Source organism: Pleurodeles waltl, chromosome 6 (genome assembly GCF_031143425.1).
Source record: "Pleurodeles waltl isolate 20211129_DDA chromosome 6, aPleWal1.hap1.20221129, whole genome shotgun sequence".
Classification (NCBI taxonomy): Eukaryota; Metazoa; Chordata; class Amphibia; order Caudata; family Salamandridae; genus Pleurodeles; species Pleurodeles waltl.
The window spans coordinates 48,823,667-48,849,013 of record NC_090445.1 but is presented as its reverse complement, the minus strand read 5'-3'; the positions used below and the strand labels follow the sequence as shown (position 1 = coordinate 48,849,013).

The following is a 25,347-nucleotide window of genomic DNA, read 5'->3' as shown; positions in this document are numbered from 1 at the left end:
AGATTTTCTTCAGCGGGACGAACCTGCAAGTCAGGCCGGGTCGCGGTTGAGGCAAGCCGGCTAGACTCACTGCATCGGGCGGTCCCTCAATGGAGCTTTTTCCAAAAAGTTCACCAATCTTCTTCAAACTCCTGGATCTTCTTCCAGGAGGTCTTTGAAGGTCCTTTAGGAGACCACAGCTTACCCCAATGTTTCAGAAGCTCTGAGTTGCTCCTTTAGGGTGCGGACTCCAACTCCCAAAATGCACCTGGCTCAAACTCTAAAAATGGCCACTAGACAGTGCTCAGTTTGTCAGTTTCTTCAGGATTTGATGCAGGGAACTTTAGTTAGCTATTTTTCACCTGTAGCCAACAGGTAGTCCCTCCTTGAACCAGTTGAAGTCAGGCAAAGTCCTTCTTGTGGTGAAGACTAAGTGTGCAGCTGGTGCAGTCCTTCAGAGTGCAGTGTCCAGGTGCAGGTCAGGGGTCCAGCAGGGTAGTCCTTCATCTTCTGATGTTCTGCCTGGTAGGGATCTGAGGTATGGGTGTAGTTCTGCCATATTTATTCTTGCCACTGGGTGGAGAGCAGGGGGGTCCTTGGTATCCAATCACAGGCAAGCTCCTTCCCCCTTTGATGACCACTTCCTGGGAAGTGTGGCAAAAATCAAACCCAGGGAGCAACATTCCTCAAAACTCCAACATGGTGGAAAGTGATTTTTGGAGGTTAGATCTAGCTGAGCCCACCCACTGGTGTGGCTAAATATCCTAAGCACACCCCTCTCTTGCCCTCTCCTATTCTCATCAAGAGGGCACCTCTCCTGCTCTCTCTTAATCTAATCAAGAGGACACCTAATTGTCTGGGGTTGCAGAATATGAGGGAGGTGCTGGGCTGCTCCAAATGTCCTTCCTGCCTTTGAAGACCAGTTTGGCTGCTCTTCCCCCATCCTGTTTCCCCATTTGCTGAGGCAGATCTCCTCCCCCAGGCACATCCTTTGTGTTCAACCCAGGTCACTTTACACCTCATGAAGGAAGCCTGACCAAGCTGCCAGAGGCTGGCCAATCAGAGAAGGGCACTACAGAGCTGAAGTTGGCAACTTTCAGGTAGAGTTTTAAAACTCTTTACCTGAACTAGTTATATTAAATCCAACAGTTGCAAGTTGCAGGATTTATTATAACATTTAATTTGATACCAAACTGAAGGTATCTGGCAATTAAGGGGACTTTGTTAATTAAAATAAAGTCTCCCTATTTTTGCCTATGGAGGCCGTTCACTACAGTGAAGGAAAAACAAATTTGGCTATTTTACCTCACCAGGATTTATAAACCAATTTTTATAAGGTCCCTGCTTATAGTTACAAGGCACCCACCCTAGGCGCACATTTTGCGCACCTTACGGGCGACTTATATGTACAAAACATAAGGTAGTTTAAGACTTTGGAAGCACTTTTAATTCCAAAGTTGAATTTGCATATAACTTTAGTTTAAAAGCAGCCAGCAAGGCAGGCCTGCCTTTAAAATGACACTGGGCACCTCAGAAGTGCACCTGTGGGGGCACTACCTATGCTGGGGACCCTAAACCTACATGCCCTACCATATACTAGGGACTTATAGCTAGGTTGAGATAATCAATTATAATTAGCCTAATATGCATGCTCATTTTATACAGAGCACAGGCCCTAGGACTGGTTAGCAGTACCCAGGGCACCATCAGAGTCAGGAAAACACCAGCAAAAAGTGAAAAATTGGGGCAGAAAGTTGGGGGGGTCTCTGCAATCAGCCCTGTTATAGAGAGAGAGAGAGAGAGAGAGAGAGAGAGAGAGAGAGAGAGAGAGAGAGAGAGAGAGAGAGAGAGAGAGAGAGAGAGAGAGAGAAAGTGCACATAGATATATCCTTAGAAACCCACAACCCATAGCCACCCCCAAAAAAAACCTTGCCACCTAAAAACCCATGCCCAGCCTAAACCCTAAAATTCCCCTTGCTACCAAAAAACCCATACCCAGCCTAATCTCTAAAACATCCCTTGCAACCCAAAAACCCATACCCATCTTAAATCCTAAAAATGACCCTTGTCACCCAAAAACCCATACCCAGCCTTAACCCTAAAATTATCGTTGCCACCAAAAACCTATACCAATCCTAGACCCTAAAATTACCCATGCCACCCAAAAACCCATACCCTCCCTAAACCCTAAAAAAGACCCTTGCCTTCCAAAAACCCATACCCACCCTAAATTTACCCTATGGCGCCCCAAAACCCATACCTACAAAACCCTAAAAATTCCCCTGCCACCCAAAAACCCATACCCACCCTAAACCCTAAAAATACTTTCACTAATATATATAAACATATATCTATTCTATACATATATATTTGTATGTATAAATAAATATAAATATACTTATTTATACACATATATATGTAAACACTTACTACTTACCTACAGAATACTTACCTTTGCTAGCAACACCTTTACCACGCATATTCCTTTGCCATTCATGCCTTTATAGCGAAGTTCGTTGTAAAGGCATGCGTAGTAAAGGTATAGTTGTTGTAATATCCTGTGTGGTAAAGGTTATGCGTGGTAATGATACCTGCGTTGTACCGGCAGCGTTGTAATGGTAACGCCTGGTAACAGGTGAACTATCATATTCAGTGGGCACCATTCCAACGGAAATATTTGGGGGGTGCATATTTTGCACAGTGAGGAAGACTCACAGATGGCTAACTTGGGGGTAGCGTCGAATTTTGGTGCTCCCTGGGACTCCCTATTATGGTGAGGGGTGCCCTTACCAAGATAGTGGTCTTGCCAGAGGTCTTATATTAATTTACCAATTTGCCGGTTTAGATCCCTCTGTACTCGTTCAGGGTCACTGACGCTGTACTTGGGGAGCTATTTCGGGACAGAGGGCGTAATTGGGTGTCTCTAGCTACTCTCCATAGGCCTACTAGTTATGGCGGCCTTTGTGTCCCTTATATGGAATTATACTTTCTATTGGCACAATTATAGTGGCTGGCCCGTTGGTTGGTTGGTTGGTTGGGTAGGGATATGCAGGTTCTTGGGGAAGCTCAAACACAGGAGAGTACTTGTGGCCTAGATGCTGGGTCAGTTCACTGGGGGGCCACCACCTTCCCAACTCTTGACCTTCGCAATGAGGTGCTGGAGGGCTCTGGCTGTGAGACTGCGTCATCTGGTGCATTACGCCCCAGCAATCCCACTGATGGGTCTCCCTACCTGTAGAGCGGGTTATTATACAGAGCATGGGATAAAGCATTGGCTTGAGGCCGGTATCAATACTGTTGGAGATTACTACGAGGAGGGCACCATATGCCCGCTGGACTCAATGATAGGAGGATGGCCTTTCGGTCGTCCAGTTCCTTAGCTGTGGGGCTGTTGGTGTGGCCATGCAGCAATTATGGGCTGGGGGTCAGACGGATGTGCTGCTGCAGATTATCCTAACCTGCAGGCGGGGCGTAGGGTGGGTCTCATGGTTGTACTAGTCCGCTTTGGCTATGGTCACTGATGACTTGCTGGGTAGATGCAAGTGGTGGCCTGGGCAGAAGGCTCCGGGGTAGGGAAAGAAACATGGCAATGGAGCAAGTACACAAAGTCTTGAAGAATATTCGGTTTAAATGTATGCAATTTAACTACCTACATACCACCTACTTGACCCCCCACAGGATTAATGTTATGCCAGAGTCTGACCACATGCAAGGCCTCCAATGTACCCTTTGAGACGGTGGGTTCGTGCATATGGTGTGTGGGAATGCACCGTAATCCAGCGATTCTGACCGGGCATGTACTAAAGCCACTGTGATGATGCGTTGATACTGTTGACTACCAGTGATTGAATACTTCAGCTGTGCTGTACGTGTTCTTTAGAATTTAGCTGAGTGTGGGCATGGCAACACGTCTTTCATAACTGACGAATCATGTTTATGTTTGGTGGGGCATGTCGACTTGATTTTCTGGTGTACTGACAGAATTGTTACTAAAGAATTTTTTTTTTAAAGAATCAAACAGAATGTGGAGTCCTGGTCCACTGTTATTTTTTAATACTACTAAAGACCTGGAGTTATTTTTCCTTGAGGGTCATTTGGTCATTCTTGAAATAATAACCGAGTTCTCAAGAGCAAGAGGTTTTGTACTTTATTCCAAAGGAAATTAATTGGCTAATTCGAGTTTTATGATTTACATTTTTTCACAGAATGTCGCTTCTTTGTGGCCTTCTAGTTATCAATATTCTAACGGCTAAATTAGTGAAAATAAATGTACAGTGAACTAACAAGCACGCCACAAGCAGACAAAGTGTAAGAACAGAAAGAGAAGTGTAAGTAAAAGATGACAGCAGGGAGACAAAAGGAACATATGTATGAAAGGAAATTCCTGAAAAATAAACCCTAAAAATGCACTTGTTAAAATGCACAATTGACAACTGTTTATGTCAAAACTGGATATACATGACATCATTTGGCCCGTTTGTAACCAGTATGCCTATACTGTTTAGATTACAACAAGCATGATGCAACCAAAAAAAAGTTATTGCGTAACCATGACATAAACAAGCGGATGTGCCAAATTAATTATTGATGTTTATAGCCACAATCAAATGTTTAACCACACACTGAACTTTAAAGCTTCATACCAACTGGCAGGAGTTGTTTGAGGGAAAGCAATATTACATTTAAACTATTTTTGACCAGTACATTCAAGAGAAGAAAAATATACTGAAAGGAAAAAAATCCAAATTTAGCAAAAACTTAAAAAGATTGGATGTGTTTAAACTCATTTTTTTTATTATTTGTAATCATAATCAACTTTTGTAACAACGCTAAATTTTAGTGTTCAAGGTATACAATGTTGGTATTCAATAAGAACCTTATTATTGAACATAAAATGTGTGTGCGTGTATATATATATATATATATATATATATATATATATATATATCTATCAAGTGCAATACATAACGTTTTTATCATAATTTATTGTTTAACCAACACTAACTAGTATGGCATCATACCTTATGGCAGTTTTTGAAGGGACATGATATTGACGTTAAGAACCTTACTCTCGAGCTCAAAAGTTAGAAAAATATGAAGCAAGTGTAATGCATAAAGAATATGACAGGCATGTCGAATGAAGCATACATGTAGGGAGCATGATAACTCCTGCTGATCCAGTGCGAGTAAAATGTCTACTAGCCTCCCGAAACGCAAATTCTCATTTAGAAGTAGCCATCTTTAAGTGTACCACATATTATTCAGAGAGACATGCAAAACCCAATCATTAACTGGAACTAGACAGTGAGGCAGTCCACCTCTATGGTCTGTGTACTTCAATATTAAATGGCACAGAAGTAGCCTACACATTATTCTCACTATTGTTAATTGCACTTCATAATTATCGTGTGAACACATACTACTAAGCAATTATTTTTACTAAAGGCATCGTTTGCAGGCTTGTTTGTTAAAGACCATTACACAGATCAAATGAATCAAGTATGCATACTCTCACATAATGTTACTCTATCCAAAATTTAAATTGCAATGTTTTTTTTAATTGAAACTTCAATTTAACAGTAACAATTATTAATTCTTCTTCAAGCCTAATATCTCAGTAATAATTTGACAGTCTCATTAATAGGCAACCTTATTCAACACTGAAGCTATCTGAATAGTGTATGCTGTTGGCTAAAAAGTGAAATACAGTACCAGTTATGTAGGTGGTCAGTATTGCACCTCAAGAATCCAACTTAAAAATACCTCGGATAGTCACTTTAATTAACTCATTCACAAATGTCGAAGCAATGTTAAATCATTGTTAACTGCTAAATATGTGCTCTTTGAGCCTAGTATAGTGATGATCTTTTTATAAAAACAATGCAAACACAAAACTATTAGATCAATATTGTAGCTAGACTCAAACCCTTGATAGTCTTATTGATAGGTAACATTATTGACCACTGAAGATATCTGAATAGTGTTTGCTAAAAATGTAACTACAGTACTAGCTATGTAGGCGGTCACTAATGCAGTTCATTGATCTAAATTAAGAACACCTCATATAGTGTATAGTGATTTGAACTAAATAATCTACAAATTGTGAATAAATATTATATCAATGTTAACTACTATTTGGATTTCAGCAATGTATGCAGTTCTTCATCTTCATTAAAACTAACGCTATATGTACTGAAGATATATTTATTGATTCCAACCTAAAAATCCAAGACCTTTCTCTTTTTCTCAATGGATGTTTTTCACCCTTCCTCTTACGTTTAATACTTTCAACTGACACCACCCTGATTTCATGAAATTTAGAGGCACATGCTGAGTCTCTAATGTGAATCGAGAGGGGGTATCTACCAACAAAATTCTTAAAGGCTCCAAAGTGTTCCTTCCATCCCTCCTTTACTGATCTGATCTCATCTGATGGTTGATCCGATATAACTTTTAGAACATGCACAAGTGATAATGAAACTGTAAAATGTACTACAACAGTGCAAAAGTTCCTTGATTGGATATTTTTTTTCTTCTGTGAGACCCAGAACTCAAAGTGCTGGTTATTTTTCCTTGGATAAGTTCAGCTACATTATATAACCATCTTGTCACAGATGCCATTATTTAGTTGCGGTAACGTGGTGAGTGTTGGCGGACCACAAGCTGTAATGTGGGTTGTTAGAGAGCATTCTGAAGTGTGCATTAGGTTGATTAACTGTGTAATCCGTGATTTGTGGATATTAATAAATTATTTTAGAAAGTATGAAAGGGCAGTGAGAAGAATTTGAACACCTGTCTGAGACCATTATGCTGTGTCATTCTTTGAACCTGTCCTGAGAAAGGATTGATCTTGATGTAATACTGTCCTCTGATTGGGGAAGAGAGGTTATGCTGTGATTGTGGCATTGACCTTCGACACCAGGCAGCTGAGTTGTTACTATATGAATCGTATGGACCATGAGCAGTTCTTCTCTCTCTGTCTGTAGAATCGACGCTCCATGCAGGTCCCAGCAGCAGCCTCATGCGCCGGCTGTGGTGCTCACATCTGTGACCGGTACTTCCTGTTTGCAGTGGACCGCCACTGGCATCTTTCGTGCCTCAAGTGCTGCATGTGCCAGCTGCCCCTGGGCTCTGAGCTCACCTGTTTCTCCAAGGATGGGGGCATCTACTGCAAGACAGACTACTACAGGTGAGGTAGAACCTAGCCAAAAGACGGGTTGTGCAGATGGGGTTTTCATCTGTTCTTCAGCTCTTCTGCAGTGTGGGTGCTTCAGATGGTGGGTGCTTCAGATAAGGTAACAATTCTAGGAACCCCTTGGGCAGGTTGAATGAGCTATTGCTAAGTCACTCTTAAATCCATGAGGACAGATTTCCCTGCCCATTACTTTGTTTCATTGCCATGCTGCTCCTTACATTCTCCCTAAAAATGAGAGAGTTTTTTTACAATCTAAAACAGCATTTTCGTTTCAGTTTTGTTGGTTAGATATCTCAGAGGGTTAATGTACCCATTGCACAGACTTGTGTGTAATCTACAGCTCAGAGGTTTGAATACCTACACGACTGGCTCAACATTTCATCTTTATGAGGTTGATGAAAAAAGTGCAAAATAATGTTATATTAAGAACAGTTACAGCACTTAAGAACTGCAAGAGAGCGGCAATACACAATGTATAGAAACAGGTTATTACTAGCAGCAAAGCCTGTCAAGTGGCAGAACTATTTACTGCTTTTAACATACATTGTATACATATACGTAATATAATCAGCACTAGAATGGCTTTTTTAATAATGATAAAGGCAACTTTCCTTAACTTGCTGTTTGATTCAAATAATTATTGTATTTTTTGTCTTATAATTTAATTGTGTTGTTACCCTTATTGTTCATTATCATGTTAATGGTAATGTTCAGTTTAACCCCTTCGCTGCCAGGCCTTTTCCCCCTCAGATGCCAGGCCTTTTTTTGGCTATTTTGGGGCAGTTCGCACTTAGGCCCTCATAACTTTTTGTTCACATAAGCTACCCATGCCAAATTTGCATCCTTTTTTTCCAACATCCTAGGGATTCTAAAGGTACCCAGAGTTTTTTTTTTAATGGGAAAAAAGGGCTGCAGAATAAGGCTTGTGGTTTTTCCCTGAAAATGGCATCAACAAAGTGTTTGTGATGCTAAAATCACCAGCGTCCCAGCTTTCAGGAACAGGCAGGCTTGAATCAGAAAGCCACATTTTTCAACACAACTTTGGACTTTTACTGGGACATACCCCATTTTTACTATTTTTTTGTGCATTTATCATCCTTCCAGTTAACAGAAATGGGTGTGAAACCAATGCTGGATCCCGGGAAGCGAAACATTTCTGAAAATTAGACAAATTCTAAAGTCACCAAGGGGTAATTTGTGTACATCCTACAAGGTTTTCCTACAGAAAATAACAGCTGAAATAAAATAAAAATATTGAGGTTAAAAAAAACGGCAATTTTTCTCCACGTTTTACTTTGTTACTTTTTCCTGCAATGTCAGATTTTTTAAAGCAATATACAGTTACGTCTGCTGGCCTCTTCTGGTTGCGGGGATATATAGGGCTTGTAGGTTCATCAAGAACCCTAGGTACCCAGAGCCAATAAATGAGCTGCACCCTGCAATGGGTTTTCATTCTATACGGGCATACAGCAATTCATTTGGTGAAATATAAAGAGTGAAAAATAGGTATCAAGAAAACCTTTGTATTTCCAAAATGGGCACAAGATAAGGTGTTGAGAAGCAGTGGTTATTTGCACATCTCTGAATTTGCACCGGGGTCACCATACTAGCATGTGAATACAGGGCATTTCTCAAATAAACTGCTTTTTTACACACTGTCTTCCATTTGGAAGGAAAGAATGTAGAGAAAAGCAAGGGGCAATAACACTTGTTCTGCTATTCTGTGTTTCCCCCAAGTCTCCCGATAAAAATTGTACCACGCTTGTATGGGTAGGCCTAACGCCTGCAACAGGAAACCCAACAAAGACACATCACATTTTTACATTGAAAACTGAAGTGTTTTTTGGAAAGTGCCTAGCTGTGGATTTTGATCTGTAGCTCAGCTGGCACGTAGGGAAACCTACCAAACCTGTGCATTTTTTAAAACTACACAATTAGGGGAATCCAGGATAGGGTGACTTGTGGGGCTCTCTCCAGGTTCTGTTACCCACAATCCTTTGCAAACCTCAAACTTTGGCCAAAAAAAACAGTTTTTCCAAACATTTCGGTGACAGAAAGTACTGGAATCTGAGAGGAGCCACAAATGTCCTTCCACCCAGCGTTCCCCCAGGTTTCCTGATAAAAATGGTACCTCACTTGTGTGGGTAGGCCTAGTGCCCGTGAAAGGAAATGCCCCAAAACACTATCAGGACATCAAAATTATCAGATACAAAATTTGGCTGCTTGGGGGGTGGTGGGCAACTGCGTTTTTGATCCTAGGCTCAGCAGCCATACGGGGAAACCTACCAAACCCAGACATTTCTGAAAAACAGACATCCAAGAGAGTCCAGGGAGAATGTTGAAATTGAGGGGGAACCAAAGCATGTCCAAAAGGGCAGTTTGAAACAAAACAAAAAAACATTTTTAGGCTGACAAGTGGGGTAGAATTTTTATCAGTATAGATGAAACAGTGCTGGGTGGTAGGAATTTTGTGGATTCCGGAAGGTTCCATCACAAAAATGTGAAATAAATGTGTGATTTCCAGCAAAGCTGGAGGTTTGCAGGGCATTGCGGATAACAAAATGGTGCATGTGAAGCACACCACCCTGGACTCACCCTGATGTTTAGTTTTCAGATGTGTCTAGGTCTTGTGGATTTTTCTACATGGCAGTGTCCCAAAGGCCAAAAAGTGCAGCCCTCACCATTCCAAGTGGGGCGGTTTGAGAGATAGGCAAGCTCTCATGGCCCAAATGTAAAACCAAAACCCAAAATAATCAAATGTCCTCTTGCTTGCCGCGGGATAGGATGTTTTAGTGTGCTGGGGGAGAGCTGAAAGACTGTTACCCCCTTCAGTTGGGGTGGGGGCATAACCATGCCCATACTGGTGGTAGCCACCACCATAGTAATTTTTTATTTTTTAAATTCCTTGGCATCCAGTAGACTCTCTGCCACCCCTCCCCCCGCCCGGGATGTGGATCGGGGGTAATTGCCCCATCTGCCCACTGGTGGGCAGAACAACTTTGTCCCCATTTATTTGGGGTGGGGGTATGGCCATACCCTGCCCTCTTATTTAAAAAATAAAAAAATAAAAAATAATCTGTCCTGGTCTCTGGTGGGCCGATCTGATATTGCCAACAGTAATGTGCCCCCATGGGGAGCGACCCTTACCTAAGGGCCTCCCCCCCCCCCCCCAAACAAAACACACTCAGGCACCATGGATTGGTTTGTGCGTATGAGTGGTTTCTGGTTCTCTTTATTCTTTATTATTTACTCATTATTTCTTTTGAATGGGTCCAGGAACCACATACAACATACATTGGTGTATGGGTAACTGTGAATTAAGGAGACAACTGGAGCTTCGTGCCCGTTGTCTGTTTGAATTCATTTAGAAACGTCTTGAGGAGAAACATAGACACTGTTCACAGTTTCCCATCTATAATTGTAGATCTTATTGATGCTGTTGTTGCCCTTAAATTTATCATCGGCAGCGTATCACCACTCCCTATCATTATATTTAGAAAAATATTAGTGCTATTATTTTTATTTTCTACAATTATTATTGTTATAATTATTATTATTACTATTTTAGTAATATTATTATTTTTTGATGGTTTCTGCGCATGAACTAAACTAGTTCTTTTCCTTTCAGGCGTTTTTCTGTGAACCGCTGCGCCAAGTGCCATGCAGGGATCGCGTCATCAGAGATGGTGATGAAAGCCCGTGAGGCGGTGTACCACGTGGGCTGCTTCTCCTGCCTCCACTGTGGTGTGGCGCTGCGCACCGGCGACCTCTTTGGCCTACGGGAGGGCGAGCTCTACTGCCACCGGCACTGCCAGGCCATGGGGCCGGAGGAAGAACAGGAGCAGGAAGAGACAGACCTTGGCCCACCGACAGATAGCGGTCTCCTAGTTACTGACCGCCTGCCACCAGCCGACACACACACTATCGACATCTCCGCTCTAGCTCTCCTGAGCAGCAAACCACAGCGGAAGGGTCGGGGCCGACGAAGGCGGAGCTACGGGGGAGCTGTCGGTTTGGGGATCTGCACTCCAGGTGAGTGTTCAAATCATCTTTTTTGGACAACAAATTGTTAAAAGAAACACACCTAGGTTTCAGGACCAGTCAGACCTGTGTGGGTCTGTTGCACACATTTTTGTGTATACTAACGTGAAGGTCACAAGTTTGAATCTGGTATGGCCAGATCAGCCTGTGAAGGAGTGTGGATGAGCAGGACTAAATGGATAATAGCTAATATGTGATGGTCACAATAAAACAGAGGGTGCGGTTTGTAAATGATCAATTTTATACTGAAAGAGTATCGGAGGAAAGCGACAAGCTGGGTGACCTGTGTTGTCCTTGACGGCCTTAGACCTTGAAGTGACACGCACAAACAGGCCTGAGATCTCTGTTGGCATATGTATTTTGCTAGGCACATATTGTTGCACAGGACAGTTTGTATTTTAGTTCACAGTTAGGGCAGATTTAATAAATAGGTGCATATTAAAACCAAATAGGTTTACCTTGCCACTGTCAAACGAAATAGTCGTAAATGTATACCGTTCACGAGACAAAATCCCAAAACACACACTTGTCTGTTTTGCTAGCCCTAAGTTTGCATTTATTCACACTTTGAATGAAATGTTAGTTTGTGTTTTGACAGTTATTGCCTCTTTGAGTTAAGTTTAGAAACCCTTTCTTCTCTTATTATTTTTCCATGGCATGTTCTTCCCTCCACCATCCTCATTTGTGAGAAGTGGGAAGATTGCAGCAGCAACGTCTACAATTTCCAGTTCACCCATTGGAGCAAACGAGAAACTCCTAGATGTCAAGTGTTAGATTGCCTGAGTGACGTGTCTACAGTTTGAGTGAACATCTGAATGACACTCTACAACCAAACGTGTGACACTGTCTCAAGAATAACACCATCAATGAAGTCATGTAAACATAGATAGATTAAAAATGCTAATCTTTTGCATAACAAGAAACTCTAAAAAGCTTTGAAGCTGATGCAAAGCCCTAGAAATGGAAGGGCCCTAACGTACGTAATAATGTCAGAAAATCCCAAATAAAAATATTTTGTAGGAAATGTAAAGTTAGTGTAGTGTGAAGTTCAAGTTCCCAGTGGAGTGATCTGTGCCAGAGTCTGTCGACCAAACACCCCCTGCATGATGCTGCTGGCTCTCCGCTCCACGGACTGGCACTCACTTTCACCAAAGGAGAGAGAATTGGCCGCATGCAGTCGGAGTGAGCATTTATTGGACTCTAATTTACGATGCTACCTGTATTTTAAGGTTTTGTTTTCTGCATATGCAGTAAAGTGGAAATATTAGTTCCTACGCCAGTGAAGTTTTGAAACCATGAAAGGAAGGCCATTACCTTACTAACACCCATTTATGATGCTGACTGAAGGCCAGGCGTAGACTCAGGTGGTAACATTGTGCACCACGCCCGCGCTGCCCACCGGAGCACAGGCCTGCCATCATTCAAATCACAAGCATCCCGGGAAAATACACAGCAACGAGTCCAACATAGGTATTACAAGGTTAGGCATGAAGCTTTGTAGATTTCTGTTCCTTAATAGGTAAACAAGTAAAGAAATCCTAAAAAAATATGTAGTCAACCCCCACGCCATTACAATTCTTTATTGCAGCCTAGTATGGTTATGTTAAGCACATGCTGCTTATATTAGATCATGAACTCAGTCCAGTCTGTAGACAGACAGTGCGCATCTCACCTGACCTCTGTCAGTCTACAAGTGCCTGGGGAGTGCATCTTCGAGGCCAGCTGCTTTGCCGACTTGCTTTGTCCTGAGATGCAACACATTTTGATGGCTGTCTCACTCTATCACATTGCATTACTTTTTGCGTGCTCTGCAGCCCTTACACAGCAGCCCGAGACCAGAGAAGACACCCCCCCACTCAGTGACAGAGTTCAGCAGCATCATCTGCGCCATACAATCCAGCAGCAGACGTGTGTCTTTCTAGAGGCCAGGTGGGACTGTCACAGGCAACACAATTTGTTTTTGCAGCACGAAACTGAAATAGTGTGCCAGTCACCATAACAACTAGCAGCGTTAGTTCCTCTGCTATGACGGGGGAGTGTCGCCCCCCGCCAGCAGCAGCAGCTACAAATTGAAAAATAAAAATGATGATAAACTGTTTATTATCGTTTTTATTTTTCAAGGGGCGGGGCCATGGGGGATGATGAGCACAGAGGTGGAGTGGTGTGCACTCCCCTCAGGCCGATGTGTGTTTGGCCGGCCATCTCGGGCCGGCCAAAACACATGCGCACTGTGCTCTCTTCAACCCGGCACTATGTTGCCGGGTTGGAGACAGCAGGCACAGGCTCCCAGTCTGCCTCGGAGCGCCAAGCCAGGGCACTCTGAACAATCCTAAAGCTGCTTTCATACTGCCAGCAGCATGAGAGCAGCGTTAGGATTGCCGCAGGGTAGGCTGGGAGCCCGTACCTGCTGTGAGTGAAGACCAAGGAGCAGCGCAGGAGAGGTGGCGAGTAAGGTAAGTTTTTTTTAGTTTTCAATATTTTTTTTATTTGTAATGTTTTTTTATGACCCCCGCCACTTTGCCCACACTGGAGCCGTCCCGGACAACTAGTCTCCCAGGCCTGTCACAGGCTATATTGCTTCGCAGCACAGCATCAGTGCACATATTACGCTCCGTGAACAAGGCTACTTTTTAAAGTGCCTCATGATCCCCATATCAGGCCCACATGCTCTCCTCATCAGAGTTGCCAGCACCCTGCCACAGCACACCATGGCCATGCAGGACTCAGGAGTCAGCTGCCTGTCTGTGTCACTGTGCAGGCAGCCCCAGCCATGGTTCTCCCAGGTGCCCCAGCCCTAGCAGCCTGCTCCCGACATGAGTGACTGTATCACAGTCTCAGTGAGCTCCGTTGCAGTGCAAGCAGCGACCGCAGCAAGTAACTACCTGCAGTTTTAGACACCCAGAGTGACCATTCTGCTGCAGTGCGACCACGGCACAGGGACGTTTGCGGTATATTACAAAACTACATTTACTTCACTGGGCCAGGTTCAGCGCATGCAGCTGGTCAAGGCAGCGCTGAAAATGCGTGATAGTGCATTTTAATGCAATGATGCGGACCATCACATTAAAATGTGTTAATCTAACACCTGATGCGTTATTCTGGCAGGGCTGTAGAGGGTGTGCCACATTTGTGCAGGATTCCCATCACCCCTCTTCTAACACGCCCCTGGAGATGTCCACAAGTGAAACGGAAGAGAAAATATGAAAGAGGCAGGTTGAGACATATCAACAATACCATCTTCTGAATGCTTCTTAAAATATGGCTTTTTTTTCCCCACTCTTGACATTTCATTCTCTAAAGCAGCGGGGCATTATACTACATATATCTTGCAGACCTCTTTGGGGGTAATAGTGTGCTCTAGAAATAACCCGTTTCTTTTGAAAAGTGCATTAGTTATGCAACGCATTTAGGTTATACACTGCAATGTCACTGACTTGCACCAGTTTTTAGGGTCGAGTCTTCGTGAGCAGCATGCGCTCTCTCTTGCGAGACGCTGTTGTGTTAAATAAGGAGCTTGCTTCCCGCCTATTGACTGCCGTTCGTTGGCCCCTTGCCACTTGTTATATTCTTAGCATGGGTTAGTTGCCACTTTAATGTTTATTTATGAGCATTGCATTTGGAATGGGAAGGGAGTTCTTGCTGGGGGAGTTGGAGTGTAGCTGGTTTGGTAGGAGGATCACGTTTGTTCTCGTGAATAAATCTTTGTGTTTATAATTCACTTCCTCTCAGTGTGTGGCCTTGTTACTTCATTTTGGTGACGAGCTACAGTCACACATATTTGTTTTTGCACTGAGAGTGAGACAACCACGTGCCCATCAAACCTGCGTGTCTCGGATGTCAGTGAACGGCCTACCCTGGAGCTGTTCGGACAGTCAGCTGGTCCCAGCGCTGAAACGGAGGAGCAGGAATCTGGCTAATTCGGAGGGGAACGACGCCGCCCTTCTTTCATGATTAAACAGTGAAGTGCGCGCCTATTGATTGTGGTATACCTAGGCCTTCTCACGCTTACCTTTTGCCTGTGCTCGTGCTGTATCCTCGCGCTCACAGCACTTCAGTCCAGCGGTCCTTCCTATGTGGTCTTGTTCATACAGACTTTTTTATACGATCTCACGGCTTTCATGAAGCACCCCTGGCTACATTGGAGGAAAGGCCCTTAGCAGCAAACAAGTGGAGGAAAGAGAAAAATGATTCCACTATATGTTCTCTTAGTCTGTCTTACTTTTCACAGTTTTTGCAAGTGTTTCACTATGGCATCTTCAATTAACATTCCTACTCTATATTTAGATCAGAGGTCTCAACCATCTGTGCAACGGGAAGAGTGGATAGATATTTTTGAGAACTATGTAGTAGCATTAGATGGTCAAAAATATTTGGTGCAGAGGAAAAAAGCACTATTATTGAGCACTATTGGCAAAGAGTCACACCACATTTTCAAATACCTACCAGAAATTAGTAGCAATGATGGCCAACCTTTGGATGATGTGTACGAGGAAGCAAAACTACATTTAGAGAAGAGATTTGCAAAAGAAAAGAAAATAGTAATGTTGCGTTATAAGTTCTATACTAGACCACAGAAAGAAGGAGAGTCGTTTGAAGACTTTATTTCAAGTCTACGTGAACTATCTGTGAAGTGCAAGTTCGGTCCTTTGACCGATGAGTTGATTTGTGACCAACTTATTGTACAGTGCAGAAGTAAAAAAAAAAAAAAACTTGAGCGTTTGTGGGCAGCAAGGAATCCTTCGCTTAAAGATATGATTACTATTGCAAAAACTGTAGAACAATCAGATATGTGTATGAGGGAAATCAACAGGAAAGAAAGTGGGTGTGGTGAAGATGAAGTTGCAGTGGTATCGGAAAAAATATGTTCTTCCCAAACACAGTGGTTGAACAAACAATAAGCAGGATAACAAAGAACAAAAATCATCCAAATACAAATTTTGCTCAAGGTGTGGGAGCTCAGCGCACACCAGTGACGCCAAGTGGTGTCTTGCTGTTAACAAGGATTGTGTGGTCGCAAGGGGCATTTTGCTCGGATATGCAAGGATTTTTTCAAGTTACGTGAAGCTGTAGCAGATCAAGCAGAAGAAAGCTGTGTCGATGATCGTATCCTTATTGTACAATCTAACATGGTGGGAAAAGGGAGAGGGACCAGACCGAAGGGAATTTTTACTATTGCAGACAAGGAGGTGGAATTAATGGTTGACTCTGGTTCATTGTATACCATTATTCCAAAATGATTGTGGATTGAGAAGTGGCATGATATTACATTGTTACCTAAGGACATCAATCTGAGAGGTTATCAAGGATTAGAGATCAGTGTTTTAGGTTATTTTGTGTCTCTTATAAAATTTGGTTCTCGAAGTGTTGAAGGGAAAATGTATGTAGCAGAATCTGGACCACTGATACTGGGGTGGGAGCATCAATATGATTTACATTTTGTCATTAACCCACATTCTGATGACAAGAAGTCTGGATGAGATTCTGAATGATGCCAAAGATGTGTTTGTTGAGAAAATGGGGGAGTTGAAAGGTTATGTCCATAAAATAATACTGCAAGACGGTGCTGTTGAATGAAACACAAAGTGAGTAGTGAGAGAAGAAGTAAAAAAAAAATTCTATCACATGATGGATCAAGGTATAATTGAACCAGTTGTAGCCTCACCATGGGTCTTTTCGAATAGTTATCACAAAACAAAAAGAGATGACAAACTTTGCTTCTGTGTGGATTTGTGCATTTTGAACCAGTTTGTGGTCACAGACTCCTTTCCTCTTCCAAACATCAGTGAATGCTTGTCTCTGCTCAAAGGGGGGGGAAGTGTTTTTCTAATTTGGATCTGAAGAGTGCATATCACCAGATCAAATTACATGACGGGTCCCGTGGACTCACTACTTCCATAACAATGGAGGGCGCGTTCCATTTCACCAGAATGCTATTTGGTTTGTCTTCAGCGGCAAGTGTGTTCCAAAGGATAATGTAAAATTTATTCAAATGAGTACAGAACGTGACTGACTTCCAAGATGACACTTTAATTTTTGGTCAAACCATAAAAGAATACAACGTGGTTCTATGATCAGTATTAAATAGACTGAGGGAAGCTGTTTTGACTTTGAGGAAAGACAAGTGTAACGTTTTGGTGGAAGAAATAGATTATCTAGGTCATACTGTTTCTGGAGAAGGGTGCAGCCCTAAGAAAGATTTGTTAAGAGCTATTCGATCTGCACCCATTCCACGTGACAAAGATCAGTTGCGTTCGTTCATGGGCCTCATAGAGTATTACAATAAGTCTGTTGAAAATTTTGCTCAAAAGCCCGAAAACTTAAGAATGTTGTTGAGGAAGAAGTGCATCTTTAAATGGGGAATGGAACAGCAAGTTGTGTTTGATGCTGAAAGGAAAGACATTTTTGAAGCTGAAGCAACGGTGGCTTTTGCTTCGCGTTCTTTGACTGTGTGTGAACGCAATTATTCGGTAATTGAGCGTGAGGCATTGGCTGCAGTGGGGTCAGTGGAATATTTTAGGACCTTTCTTTGGGGCATAGATTTTACTTTACTTTCTGACCATAAACCGTTACTTAAAGCGTTTAATCCTGTAGGAGCAGGTAAAGGTTCTGCTAGGCTAGTGAGGTTAGCTGCTAAGCTTCAAGAATATCGGTTTAGAGTAAGATATATTCCGGGTTGGGAAAATGCACCTACACACTGTCTCTCTAGGCTACCTTTGGACTTGGAGAGTGCAGACAAGATGGACGATTTGCTCAAAGAACAGGAAGGAGCAGTAGCTTGGTTGAGTGACATTGAAAAATGGAGTGCAGGTAGAATGGAGGTCTTCTATGGAAAATGACTCAGTTCTCAAAGGTGTAGTGCGTATGATTGTGGAAGGGAAGAGGAGAGGAAGTACTGCTATTCCATCTTTGAGACCTTATTTAAACCTTGTGGATGAGTTGTCTGTTGTGGAAGATAATTTAGTTATGAGAAATTATAAGTTTATTCCACCAGAGGGTTTAAGAAAAAGGATTTTTATTTTGGTGCATGAGGGTCATCTAGGTCAAACCATGACTAAGAAAAGTCAGGGAAAACTTCTGGTGGCCAGGCATGGATGACATGATTTCCAAATGGGTGACAGATCGCACGACCTGTAGGGAGAGTGAGAAAAGATTGAAGACTGGTGTACAAGGGCATATTAAAGATCCTGGGCTACCGTGGAGTGCTGTGTGTATGGATTTTATTGGTCCCATGCAAAGCATAGGGAATAAGTGTAGAAATGCTTTGCTCATGGTCGATGTCCACTCAAGATGGGTGGTTGCAAAATTTGTGCAGGAGACCAGCACTAGGAGTACCATTGAGATTTTGAAGGAAGTGTTTCAGGAGGAATGTTTTCCTCAGGTTCTAACAACCGATAATGGTACCCAACTTACCTCTCATGAGAAGTTGTTTTTGGAGACGTGTGGTATCATACATAGGCGTACAGCGTTATACAATCCATAAGCCAATGGAATGGTGGAGAGAATCAATCGATTAGTAAAAGGCACAATTCTGATGGAAATTCAAAGTGGGGGGACTTAAAGAAAATTGTAGATGAAATGGTGTGGGCTTACGTACCACAGTGAACAAAGCCACAGGTACAACTCCTTTTGAGAGAATGAGGGGTAGAAAACCGGGCTCTAAATTTCTATTGCCATGGTTGACGCGTGGTAGTGTTGAAGACTCGAGCTTTGAGGATAAGAAAGATGGATGTGATGGAAGGTGATTGGGTGAAGATCAGCATTGTAGAGTGTTTGGGGGTCTTTCTAAATTCTGGGGCCCATTCAGAGTCAAGAAGGTGAGAGACAATTATGTGGGGTTAGAGAATGGCAATTTCTGATGGATACAACTACCTGTGGATTCCTCACCTAATGAATTCTCCCATGGCGCCAGCATTCGACGGAAATCTTCTTCCTAGCTTCTGCACGTCGACGAGGACGTCACATTTGCCCACGCGACGCCGTCTGACGTCATACAGGCAATAAGAGGTCCTCGCCGACGTTAGTTCCCTTTTTTCCGTGCCATTCGAAACGGTTATCTTCGAGGGAGCTACTGTTGCTTTCGAAGCTACAGTGTGTTTTTCTACTGTGTGTTTTTTCTCTGAGGTTACTATGTCTCAGAGGAAGTCTGGTTTCAAGCCCTGTCGGGAGTGTGGGGGCAAGATGTCCGTTACTGACCCACATTCGGACTGCTTGAGGTGCTTAAGTTCCGACCACGACGTAGCCACATGTGATTCATGTCAACACATGAATCCGAAAGCCTTGAAGGAGCGTGAAGCCAAACTCTTTATGGCGAAGTCGAAGAGAAAGGAGAAGAGACATCATAGAAAGTCCTCCTCGCCGAGGTCTCATCGGCGTCATCGAGACTCCCGGCGCCGTCGGGACTCACGACGCCATTCGAGCAAGGAGAGGTCTCGATCGAGGTCGCCGTCTGCTCGGCGTCGGAAGACTTGGGAGGTCAGTCCCACAGTCACTCCACATCCATCGATGCCGTTGCCTTCTCCGGCTTCACCGACTTCGTCTGGGCAGACGTCTAGGCCGGCGTCGGGGTCGCCTTCGATCCGGGCACCCCAGTATCCGGCTTTCCCGGCCCCTGGAGCCGATAATACCGCATTTTTAAATGCGATGTTCACCATCTTCCAACAGATGGCTCCAGGCAGTGCTCCGACTGGTCCTTCGGGCCCGTTGGCCTTCATCTTGGGTGCTCCGGCACCGCTACAGCCAGCACCCTTCATGCCCTTTCTCCCCTTGGGGAATGTGGGCTCGGCGCCGTTGTCGGCTCCGGTGTCGGCTCCGGTGGCTCCAGAGGTTTCGGCCCCGGAGGCTTCGGCTCCATCGACTTCGGGGTTTCGGCCAGTGACCCCGTCAGGACTATCTGAGACTCCAAGACGCACCTCTCTTCATCCGGCTCCTAGCTCGGCGTCAAAGCTTCCTGTGGCGCCTGACATGGCGTCGGATGGACCCGGCGATCGGCGCCGTTCCTCGACTTCGGCAGACGCCATGTCGACGCCGCGTATTGAGGAAAGGTTACATTCTAGGAGACGTGCTCTCCGTCTCTTGGAGGAACAGGAATATCAACGGGTCCTGGAAGAAGGTGAAATTGAGGATTCTGAAGGTCTTCATGGACTGGATACAGCTAGTGGCCTTGATACTTCCCCTGAGTGGGACTTGTCATCTCCAGGGGAGTATACTGAGGAGGCAGCCACTTTTCATACTGTAGTAAGGAAGGCGGCTAACTTCCTTGAACTGCCTTTGCCGGTGGCTGAGGCGAAACAAAATTTACTAACTGAGGTCTTACATCCGGCCTCTACTGCGGCAGAGCCTCTTTTACCATTCAACGAGGCTTTGCTTGAACTGGTATTGGAGGTCTGGAAGAAGCCGGTATCTTCCTCGGCTGTTAATAGATCTGTGGCCAGGAGGTATCGGGCTGCACCATCTGACCCTGGCTTTCTGTCCAGACACCTTACGCCGGAGAACTTGGTGGTCCAGGCTTCCTGCTCTGCTAGATCTGCGCCTGGATCTTTTCCAACAGTGCCGGGGGACAGAGACTCCAAAAAGTTGGACTCACAGTCGAAGAAAATATTTTCATATTGTAGCATGGCGCTGAAATCCACCAACGCTACATGTATCTTGGGGAGGTACATCTATGCTCTTATGGACGAGATAACATCATCGCATACGGAGCTTCCTCAAGGACTCTTGAATATCGTGTCGGATGCTCAGGCTGCTGCAACCCAGGTTATCCATTCTGGGTTGGATACAACTGACTCAGTGGCTAGAGCGATGGGCACGGCGGTGGTTGCGAGGAGACAGGCTTGGCTTCGCAACTCAGGGTTTTCTTCGGACGTGCAGTCGACCCTGTTGGACCTCCCGTTTGATGGGGACAAACTTATTGGTGCCAAAGCGGATTCGGCCTTGGAGAGGTTTAAAGAAAGCAGGGCCACGGCCAAGTCATTAGGACTGCAAGCCGCTTCTTCTGCCTCCTCCAGGTTTTTTAGGAGGTTTCGAGGATTTGGTCGTGGCTCATCCTCCTCTTCCTTTCGGGGGAGATTCCAACAACCTACCTCCTCTCTCACCTTTAGATCAATTAGAGGGAGGGGTAGGGTCCGTACCAGGGGGGCCTCTCAGCAGCACTCTTCCTCATCCTCTGGAGGGGTGCAGCAGGGGAAGCAGCCTTAGGCTTCCACCAATTCCCACTCACTCCTCTCCTGTAGGGGGAAGGTTACTGCATTTTCTTCACAAGTGGGAAGTTATCACATCAGACACCTGGGTTACCAGCATTGTGGGAAAAGGCTACACCCTTCCCTTTTGGGAGTTTCCACCCTCCATCCCGCCCCGCCCATCTTATTGTTCGAAAGAACACCTCCTGTTGTTAGAACAGGAGGTTCAAGTCCTCCTTTCAAAGGGCGCGGTGGAGTTGGTTCCAGAGCAGGAAAAGGGTCAAGGTTGTTACTGAAGGTACTTCCTGATTCCCAAGAAGGATGGTCGATTGCGACCAATCCTGGACCTGAGGATTTTGAATTGGTTCCTCAAACAGGAAAAGTTCAAGATGCTGACCCTAGCTCAGGTGCTTTTGGCGTTGAACAATGGAGATTGGATGGTGTCTGTCGACTTGCAGGATGCTTATTTTCACATCCTGATTCTCAAGTCGCACAGTAAGTATCTCCGTTTTGTGGTGGGGTCGCAGCACTATCAGTTTGCGGTCCTCCCGTTTGGTCTTACTTCAGCACCTCGAGTCGTCACGAAGGTGATGTCGGTGGTTGTGGCAGAGCTCAGGAGGAAGGGGATAGCAGTATTTCCTTACCTAGACGACTGGTTGATCAAAGCCAAGTCCCCGGAGCTTGTGTTGCATCATCTACAGTCGACAACCCAGTTGTTGTTCGATCTGGGCTTTTCGGTGAATGTGCCCAAGTCTCACCTAGAGCCCTCTCAACGCCTCCTGTTCATAGGGGCAGTATTGGATACAACATTGGATCGGGGAGTTGGTTCCAATGTTTCGAAGTGGAGCGGTCGTTCCAGTCCTCAAGGTCCTTCGTCTGCTCGGCCTGTTTGCCTCCTGCATACTGTTGGTCACGCATGCTCGCTGGCACATGAGGGCTCTTCAGTGGTGCCTCCGAAGACAGTGTTCTCAACACAAAGGAGATCTCGAAGGTTCTGTCAAAATCTCCAGAGATGCTGCTACGGACTTGAAGTGGTGGATTGCGGGCGACAATCTTTCTCAAGGAAGGCCGTTCATGCAGTCGCCACCAGTGATCACGGTCATAACGGATGCTTCCACTCTAGGGTGGGGAGCTCATCTGGGGGATCTGGAGATCAAAGGGCTTTGGTCTCCAGAGGAACAGATTTTTCATATCAATCTGTTGGAGTTGCGGGCTGTACGTCTGGCTCTCAAGGCCTTCCTCCCATCCCTTCGCGATCAGTCGGTTCAGGTCCTGACGGACAATACTACCGCAATGTGGTATATAAACAAGCAGGGAGGAGTAGGGTCGTACCTTCTCTGCAGAGAAGCTCTTCGACTATGGTCCTGGGTAAAGGACCATCAGATTTGCTTGGTAGCAAATCATCTGGCCGGAGTCTTGAATGTACGTGCGGACGGTCTCAGTCGCCATTTCTCGGCCGACCACGAGTGGCGTCTCCATCCAGATCAAGTCTGTCTGATCTTCCACTTGTGGGGAGTTCCTCGGATAGATCTGTTTGCCACCCGGAAGAACTCGCACTGTCCGTTGTTCTGCAGCCTCCAGTAGCCGGTGCAGGGGGCGTTGGGGGATGCGTTTCAGAGAACCTGGTGCGACCAGTTGCTTTACGCGTTTCCCCCATACCCTTGATTCCTCGAGTATTGAGGAAAATTTGCCAAGACCGGGCCCAAGTCATTTTAATAGCTCCGGATTGGCCAAGGAGGGTGTGGTATTCCGACCTTCTCCAACTCTCAATGTGCCCTCCGCTCCGTCTCCCTCTCAGGGCAGACCTCCTCTCGCAGTCGCAGGGGCAGGTTTTACACCCCAACCTCCAGAGCCTGCACCTTCATGCCTGGAGATTGAACGGGGCAACCTGAGTTCCTTCTCTCTCCCACCTGATGTAGTGGATGTTATCTTAGCGGCCAGGCGACACTCCACTAAAACTATCTACGCTAATAGGTGGTCTAAATTTGTGGTATGGTGTGGGGAGAGACATATTGATCCCTTACGTGCTCATATGTCAGATGTTTTATCTTTTGCCTTGTCTTTAGCGCAAAAAGGTTGTGCAGTGGCTACTATTAAAGGTTACTTGTCTGCCTTGTCAGCCTTCATTTGTCTTCCAGACCAACCATCGTTATTTAAATCTCCTATAGTACTTAGATTTTTGAAGGGCCTTATGAATAAATACCCTCCAAAACCTTTCGTTATGCCTCAATGGGATTTGTCCTTGGTCCTGACTTTCCTTATGGGGTCCCCTTTTGAGCCTATGCATTCTTGCCCCTTAAGGTTCTTAGTTATTAAAACAGTTTTCCTGGTGGCCATAACATCTGCAAGGAGAGTGAGTGAGTTGCAGGCTTTATCGGTAAAACCCCCTTATACAACTTTTTATGGGGATAAGGTGGTGTTGAGGACCAATGCTGCTTTCCTTCCGAAGGTTGTTTCACCCTTTCATTTGGCCCAGACAATTACTCTGTCCAAGTTCTATCCTCCGCCTCATCCTTCAAAGGAAGAAGAGAGACTTCATCGCTTGGACCCAAAGAGGGCGTTAAGCTTCTTCATAGATAGAACAAAGGATTTCAGGCTGGATGATCAGCTTTTCATCGGATACGTGGGCAAGAGGAGAGGAAAGGCAGTCCACAAGAGAACACTCTCCAGGTGGGTTGTTCTTTGCATTAAAATTTGTTACTCTTTAGCAAAGAAGGATCCTCCTGATGGTATTAGAGCTCATTCCACCAGGGCTAAGTCGGCCACTTCGGCCTTGGCTAGGGGTGTTCCTGTGGTCGACATCTGCAAGGCCGCAACTTGGTCGTCCCTTCACACTTTTGCAAAACATTACTGCTTGGACTCTGAGGTTAGAAGGGACGGCCATTTTGCACGGTCAGTGCTGCAGGATTTCTTGGTTTGACCATTCAGGCACCCACCACCGGGCGCGGTACTGCTTTGGGACTCTATTCATTAGGTGAGGAATCCACAGGTAGTTGTATCCATCAGAAGAACGAGTTACTTACCTTCGGTAACGACTTTTCTGGTGGATACATTAGCTACCTGTGGATTCCTCACGGTTACTTTACTTGGCCAGTATGTGCCCTGGCATCACTTCCTGTTGTTTTAAATAATGTCCCTCGCTAATCCCGCTCTGACTGAGGCTCTGTTTGTTTGTCTTTCTGTATTTCCCTCCTCACCCAGCAGGTATTCATGTTTCTTTCAGTTATTAGTGTTCACATAGCGTCCACTTCTCCTACAACAAACCTCCCAAACACCACCACCATCACACCACCCCCTACCGCAAGTGGGACAAGATCCCCATGGAGCGCCTAATCGCCCAACTGACACAAACCCACCCCCCCCCAACATAACCAACCCCAACACCGCCGCACACAACCTCAACGAATGGATCACCACCTGTGCCGACAATCTCGCGCCCCTCAGAAAAAACATCACCACCCGCAATATCAAGAACGCACCATGGTTCACCACAGAACTCCACGAATCCAAACGCAAATGCCGTAAAGCAGAGAAAATCTGGAGACAAGAACCCACCACCACTAACTTCGCCACCCTCAAAACCACCACACGCATCCACCACCAACTCATACGCACCGCCAAAAGAGCACACTACAAAGAACGCATTGACAACAACTCCCATAGTAGCAAGAAACTCTTTACCATCATCAAAGAACTCTCCATACCCAAGGCCAGCAACCAAGACCCCACGCACAAACAAACCCTCTGCGACTCCCTCTCAGATCACTTCCACCACAAAATCCTAGACATACACAACAGCTTCACACCACACACATCCTCCACACACACCACTCACCCTCCAAACACAAACCCACCACACACACCCCCCAACCTACTCACCACCTGGGCACCCACCACTGACAAAGAAACTGATACCACTATGAACTCCATTCACTCTAGCTCCCCTTCCGACCCATG

The 25,347-nt window shown here is 44.9% G+C and overlaps 1 protein-coding gene across 2 annotated transcripts in view; it reads left to right on the top strand.

Annotated features, from left to right (window-relative positions):
- LOC138299165 (LIM/homeobox protein Lhx9-like) overlaps positions 1-25,347 on the top strand; it is a 152,195-nt gene that overhangs the window by 82,832 nt on the left and 44,016 nt on the right. For both annotated transcript variants that reach the window (XM_069237250.1, XM_069237249.1), the window contains exons 3-4: positions 6,966-7,168; positions 10,803-11,206. In XM_069237250.1, the coding sequence (XP_069093351.1) occupies positions 6,966-7,168; positions 10,803-11,206 (607 nt within the window). The remainder of the gene's footprint in view (positions 1-6,965; positions 7,169-10,802; positions 11,207-25,347) is intronic.